A 7,500-nucleotide genomic window follows, 5' to 3' on the forward strand; every position below is an offset into this window, starting at 1 on the left:
CAAAAAAGGTGGTACTATAAAGTAACAAAACTGTCACATGCACAATAATCTCCCAAAAACACTTCTACTGGATTGCAGTATAATTTTAAAGTCAACTGACTCAGTTTTGAGCTCTGCGCAGTTACTGCCTTTTTGCTTTGTAGGGCAGNTTTGATCACGGCACATAACCCCACACAGCTCCAGGGACTGTAACCTGTATTCTGTACTGAAAATGACTGTAAAGCGCTTTGAATAAAAGCGTCAGTTAATTGTAATGTAATGCAATGTAATGTCACTTGACTCACATTGATTTTGGCCTTGATGGCTGCCAGTTTCTCCTGGGCCGCAGCCAGCTCTGCGTTGGCCTTGTTTAGGGCTTGCCTCTTGGGCTCCACCTCACAGTACACCTGGGGGAAGATTAATTACTGATTATGAATCAGTAATCGGTTATTAATCAACAGATTGGTGCAGATACACAAAGATTGTGTGTGTGTGTGTGTGTGTGTGTGTGTGTGTGTGTGTGTGTGTGTGTGTGTGTGTGTGTGTGTGTGTGTGTGTGTGTGTGTGTGTGTGTGTGTGTGTGTGTGTGTGTGTGTGTGTGTGTGTGTGTGTGTGTGTGTGTGTGTGTGTGTGCGCGCGTGCCTACATGTGTGTAACGTATATGCTTCTCTGCACGTACCTGGTAGAAGCGTACAATGTTGATGACCCAGGAGTGCAGCCCTGCGGCAGCATAGGACTTGAAGTGCAGTGTGTGTGTGTGTGTCTGTGTGTGTGCATGCGTACATGTGTGTGTGCATGTGTGCGTGCGTGCGTGTGTGTGTGATTGCATGCTTCTATGCACGCCCCTAGAAGAAGCGTACTATATTGATGACCCATGAGCAGAGCCCTGCGACAGCATAGGACTTGGAGTGCAGTGTGTGTGTGTGTGTGTGTGTTTGTGCATACGCGTGTGCGTGCATGCATACCTGCATGTGTGTGTATGTTCTTCTCTGCACGTACCTGGTAGAATCGCACAATGTTGATGACCCATGAGCAGAGCCCTGCGACAGCATAGGACTTGGAGTGCAATATGTGTGTGTGTGTGCATGTTCTTCTCTGCACGTACCTGGTAGAAGCGTACTATGTTGATGACCCATGAGCACAGCCCTGCGGCAGCATAGGACTTGAAGTGCAGTGTGTGCATGCGTACATGTGTGTGTGCATATATGCGTGGCGTGCATGCGTACGTGTGTGTGTGTGTGTGCTTGCATGTTTCTCTGCACGTACCTGGTAGAAGCGTACTATGTTGATGACCCATGAGCACAGCCCTGCGGCAGCATAGGACTTGGAAGCCACTAGCTCCGGCTGGAACTCGGGGTCCTGGAGGTACGGCTGGATGGCCTTCAGGCAGGGCTCCGGGATGTTCTCCTTGTTGAAGTTCACCAGGGAGTCCAGAAAAGCATCCACCTTGGCCATCATCACCTGGGGAATAACATGAAGTATGCTCAACACCATTTCTGGAAATAAGTTCATTTTACACCTCTTCTTCAGTTAAATATTTTTTTTCTGTTTCCAAGCTAGCAATTAACATCAAATCTTATGGATAAATACATAAGATTCAATTATATGTCATCTTAGAGGTAGAATTTGTCTGCCCAGACTCAGAGAATGGCTGGATGAACAGGAGAAAGGTAAACAATTTTCGTGACAGTAAGGTTATAGCACAGGCTCTGCGCTAAGTGGTTACTGTCTCATACTGTTTCATACTGATACTGTTTCATTTCTGGAAATAAGCTAATTTTACACCTCTCCTTCAGTTAAATAATTGATACCTCTCCTCTGTTCTTTGAGTCGTTCTCATCTGGTGATATTATTTCTAGTTCCAAGCAAGTAATTATCATTGAATCTTAGGGATCCAGCATCTTCATTCATTGCCATCAGTGATCATGTAATGGGTAGGGTGTTGGACTGTAGATCACAGGGTTGCCGGTTCAATTCCCACTCTTCAATCCCAAAGTGCCCTTGAGCAAAGCACCTATCCCAAGACTGCTACAGCAGGGACTGTAGCCAATACCTCGTAATATCTGTACATTGCTTTGGATAAAAGTACCTGCTGTGTAATATAATGTTTTTCAAAATACAGGTTTTTTTCCGTCATTACCTTGGCCGCCTTCCAGCTGCGGTCCTTGGGCACGCGGCCATTAGGGGCCATCAGCACCATCACCGCAGCAGTCACGTTGGTCACCGCCACCACGGGAGAGCCGAATGACTTCAGCTCAGTCAGGTTGTTCTGGCAGAAGAACACAATTAAGAGGATTTAGAACAGAGCTACTCAAGTACCAAGTGGAAAGGTCATGGGTTTATTTGGTTGGCCACATTGAATTGCATTTGTTTGCAGTTTCTTATTCTATCATATCACCACATTAAATTTTCAACACTGGTGACCGCAACCACAGGAGAGCCAAAGGACTTGGGAATAATGGGAGAAGATGGGGGAGGGAAATAAAAGAGGAGTGGAAGCCTGAAATATCCCGAAATTCAGATCCCAAAAGACAACATGGGGCCAACAGGGAGCCAATCGTTGATCGGGGAGGGCATGGAAGATGATGCGTATTACTCGACAAAGGGAAGCTTGCAGTTTGTTTGAATACAATTGACACGATTGGCAATAGGCTACCTATACACCAAATAATTGATTGGTTACACTTGTGATGTGGTCTGGTATGAACCAGTAAAGGGATGCATCACATAGAACACTGGAAATGCAATCGAAGACACAAAGACCACGGTAGAGCTGACAAACTTCAGCTCTGCCAATATTATAATCGGAAGAGAAGAGAAGAGAAGAGAAGAGAAGAGAAGAGAAGAGAAGAGAAGAGAAGAGAAGAGAAGAGAAGAGAAGAGAAGAGAAGAAATGAGAAGAGAAGAGAAGAGAAGAGAAGAGAAGAGAAGAGAAGAGAAGAGAAGAGAAGAGAAGAGAAGAGAAGAGAAGAGAAGAGAAGAGAAGAGAAGAGAAGAGAAGAGAAGAGAAGAGAAGAGGGGAGAAGAGAGAGGAGAAGAGCAGAGGGGTTAACAGTCTGAGCATTGCATCTGACTGACGTTTATTAAACTGTGTGCCTCTGACATAAATCATATATAATTGCACTCCTTTCATGGTGTTCTCTCTCTCTCTCTCTCTCTCTCTCTCTCTCTCTCTCTCTCTCTCTGTGTCTCTCTGTCTCTCTCTCTCTCTTCAATGCTCAGTTGAACTGTTGAGATGTTTCAACACTTCTGACGCATGTTTTAAGCAACTTTCTATCCCCTGCTATGTCCTTACAGCATGAAAATCTCACACGGTAATAAATGCTGGAAGCTCCAAAAGTGAAATAGTTGGCTGAACTGTACTGTCAAGCAGGATTCATGTTCATGGCACTTCCACATGCACTTAACCCTTCTGTTGTGTTCGGGTCATTTTTGACCCGTTTTCAAGTTTAAGTGTGAAAAAAACACGCTTTCCTTTATTGTCCTGGAATGAGGCTTCATCTAATCCTCAGTCACAATCATTTCAACACAAAAAAAATGTTTTATCATTTTAGTAAATTTTAAAGGTCCAAAAAAAAAAAGTTACATCTGTGGTGTTCAGGGTCAAAATTGACCCGGCATAGATTTTTGGCTGTTGTATGCATTTCTGAAAAGCCGTTGGTTGCCCCTTGTCTTTAGTTTGGTGATTTATGGTGAGGAAAATATATTTCTTGCCTGAAATTTTTTTTGCCAGCTTTTTCATATTCCAAATCCAATATGGCAGCCGGACAGTCCCATACACTACAATACGTCATATCTCCTGTTGTGAAAGGAGTACAGATGTATTTCTGGTGTCTACTCATATGTTTTCATGGTCAGGGAATCCATTTCTGCATTATATAATGAGATTTTTTGCACATTTGTTTGCGAAATACATTTTTGCACATTATTTTTTCCAAAAAACGTATCAAAAATTCATAATGGCACCCAAACATGTAGAACTGGTCTTCTACTTCCATAAAGTTGATGTGGCAATGACATAATGGTCCATGTTCATGGCATAGGGGATTCAGATGAATAGTGTGACTTCTTTCATGTTAATTGATGTGTTAATTTCCAATATCTTTGCATTAGATTGGTGGAATAGCTGTGACTCGGACAGAATTGTTATTTTGTATATTTACCACACTAAAATCATATAAATATTGAAAAACACCAAGTCAACATATTTAAACATTGATTTTATGCACTGAAAAAATAATTTAGTTGACATTTGGTCTTTATCCTGCTATAAATCTCTTTGGGTTGGTTTGGACCTCAACACCACAAATGCCACTATTGATGATATTTTTCAATATTAGAGAAAAACCAATAAAATAAATTTGGGGGTTGTTGTACTCTCATATCAGCTGTAATAGAAGGACAGCATAATCACTAATTGTATCACTTTAGGAGGTATTAATAGTGAATTTATGTAGATTTTGATAGTTGTGGTCATCAAAATGATTTGCATAATGTAAGATAAAAGACCAGTAAAGTCAAAAAGATGAATACATAAAGTAATATTTCCATGGATATGAATACATACCAAGTTAGCCATGAGATGAAAAACAATATTTGATGATAACTAGTGTTTTTGGGTATTTTATGGCTGAGTTTTGTTATCACGGGTCAAAAATGACCCGAACACCACAGGTGTATGCAGCTTACGAACACAACACAAGGGTTAACAAGGCATGAAACTGGGAACTCAGCACTACAGTAGTTATCAGTGGCGGAACAATTGCACATAGGGCTCCTGGGCAAAACATTGATAGGGCCCCCCATATGGCCAGCCAAGGTCATAATAGGGCCCCCAATATCGATACAGGAGGGCCCTAGGCACAGGGGCAAATGCCCTGCTTACCCCTCTATATCTCTGCCCCTGATAGTGATCTGTTATGCAGGGCCCTATATCACACACAACTTTTTCACCACCAGTCAAAATGGTTTGTAGATATTACTCTTAATTTAGAGACTTGCTAGTACTGTATGTCATTGAAATTCATGGTTTTATGAAGCATTTCATGAATTGAGGCTTTGGTTTTAGCTTATGTTTCATTCTAAAAACTCCTGTTTCAAAATAAAGTGATGCATACTAATATGGTTGGACAATTGCATCGGCCACTGTATGCTGCACGCTGCTTCATAGTTGTACAAAGACACATCTCTGCTCATGTTTGAGCAGGACATACATTTATTTGCATAAAACAATACGTGACTACACTGGAGTATACAGCATGTTTCAGTGTACATGGTCAGACTAAATTTGCATCTGTCTTCTGTATTGTGAATATGCCTACAGTATGTCTCATCTTTTCTACTGGGAAATGTGCATGTGAGTGAGAGATAGGCACTTTTGCACATACTGTATTTGAGTGAAAATGTGTTCTGCAATCACTCAGCTGAAAGGCATGATACATATGCATTTGTGTGCATATGAGGAAGTGTGAGAGTATATTTATGCTATGTCACTGTGTTGGCTTGGTTGTGCGAATGTGTGTGTGCGTGTGCGTGTGCGTGTGCGTGTGCGTGTGTGTGTGTGTGTGTGTGTGTGTGTGTGTGTGTGTGTGTGTGTGTGTGTGTGTGTGTGTGTGTGTGTGTGTGTGTGTGTGTGTGTGTGGGTGTGGGTGTGTGCGTGCATGCGTACATGCGTGCGTACGTGCATGTGTGTGTGTGTGTGTATGTGTGCGTGTGTGTGTGTTTGAGTGTGTGTGTGCGTGCGTGCGTGTGTGTGTGTGCTAGGGGTCGACCGATACAGGTTTTTTAATGGCCGATGCGATACCGATATTTTTTCCATCACCCTTGGCCGATACCCGATTTCCGATACCCGATACGCCGATGCCGATATTGTTAAAAAAGTGTTAAAAATGACAAAAATCAGTACTGTATCATTTAAAAAAAAATCCTATCCCATCACCTTTTCATCACACCATAAGATGAATAACAGGAAAATAACTGTCATGTTCAAAGCACACTGAGCAACTAGTTTTTCAAGCATCTGTAGCCTATACTGTATTATAGCCACCTAAAAAGGTATACATAAGGCATTACAAATTCAAAGGACTGTGGCTTGACAGTGGTACAATAGCATAGAGCTTGACTGTAAATTTGAAAAATGTTGGGGATGACCAAGATTATTATGGGTTTAAATATGTATGCCTATTTTTTCACCTGTATAGGTGTACTTGATTTACTAGGGCCTTTCACAAAACAAATCAAATCAACTAAATAACAAATAAAAGCCCAAAATAACAAACCAAAGAAATGCAAACAAAACACATAGACAAGTAAAACCATTTTCTTATTTTCATATTATAAAATACATTGCAAAGAATGCCACCAGTAAAAACACCCCTGTTCAAAATGGTTTGGTCCGCCAAACGGCGGACACCCTTCTATTTTACTCAGATTGGAACATTCACTTGTTGCTGAACGAGGAAGTGGCAGCATGCCGGTGACCTGATCTGTTAAATGTTACAGAACTGTTTTACACAGTATTTCTAACCAAATACACTTCTATGAATTGAAATAGCCAGTTTGCAAGTGATGTTTGTTACTCATCATAGAGATCGCTAAACAGATGGAAGTTGATAAATGAATGACGCTACGAAATGCGCATTTTGAAACGCGGTGGAAATGTACACTGAAACATGCTGGAAGGCACTCGTTACAACGCTAGGTAAGAGTTATGGCAAATGGATGTGATAAATGACCGAACAATGAACCAGGGAAATAAAAACAGTAGTTTACCCTCGTTGGAAGAGCTGGTTGGTTGCTCAACGAGATGGCTGCATTATGCAGTCTGCATGCTGGTGAGTTGAATGCTACAGAAATGTTTTACAAGAGGATATTTTAATTTAGCCAGTTTGCAAGTGATGTTTGCTACCTATTGGATGTCGCTAAAACAGATTGAAGTTGATACATGAACGACGGTATGAAATGCGCGTTTTGAAAGGCGGTGGAAATTAGACACTGAAACATATGCCGGTAGACACTCAGTTACAACGGTAGAAAGATGGCAAATGGTTATTGACTGAACAATGAACCAGGGAATTAAAATCAGTACAGAAAATGGATGGAGCTGAAACATTCTCCCTTTAGGCCTATTACATGCACATGCCATGTCATTCAGTGTCCACATTAAAATAGGATGCATCTGAAAGTCTAAAACTTTGTGGCAGCCTGCAAGGCTGTTTACTTTACTCCATGAGTGGGGGAGGGGTGACGCAGCTGCGTGCATTGCGGCTCTGCCAGCAACACAGAGCTGCCCGTCTGTAGTCAAAATCTCGGGGTGGGCGTATCGGCCAAAACCGCATGCGTATCGGCCGATGCCGATACACTTCATAAACGCAAATATCGGCCCGATATATCGGCCGGCCGATATATCGGTCGACCCTTAGTGTGTGCGCCTGTATGTGTGTGTGTGTGTGTGTATACCTTATTGAGTGTATTTAATGCCTCCTGCGCTGCAATGAGTGCTGGCTCTGCCTTGGCCAGGTC

The 7,500-nt window shown here is 42.1% G+C and overlaps 1 protein-coding gene across 1 annotated transcript in view; it reads right to left on the reverse strand.

Annotated features, from left to right (window-relative positions):
* Positions 1-7,500, reverse strand: part of LOC134467652 (dynein axonemal heavy chain 9-like) — a 296,718-nt gene that overhangs the window by 74,428 nt on the left and 214,790 nt on the right. The window contains exons 61-64 of the mRNA XM_063221491.1: positions 7,438-7,500; positions 2,120-2,248; positions 1,246-1,440; positions 285-386 (exon numbers count right to left, since the gene is read on the reverse strand). The exon at positions 7,438-7,500 is cut by the window's right edge and continues 117 nt beyond it. Coding sequence (XP_063077561.1) covers positions 285-386; positions 1,246-1,440; positions 2,120-2,248; positions 7,438-7,500 — 489 coding nt within the window. The remainder of the gene's footprint in view (positions 1-284; positions 387-1,245; positions 1,441-2,119; positions 2,249-7,437) is intronic.

Source organism: Engraulis encrasicolus, chromosome 17, assembly GCF_034702125.1.
Source record: "Engraulis encrasicolus isolate BLACKSEA-1 chromosome 17, IST_EnEncr_1.0, whole genome shotgun sequence".
NCBI lineage: Eukaryota > Metazoa > Chordata > Actinopteri > Clupeiformes > Engraulidae > Engraulis > Engraulis encrasicolus.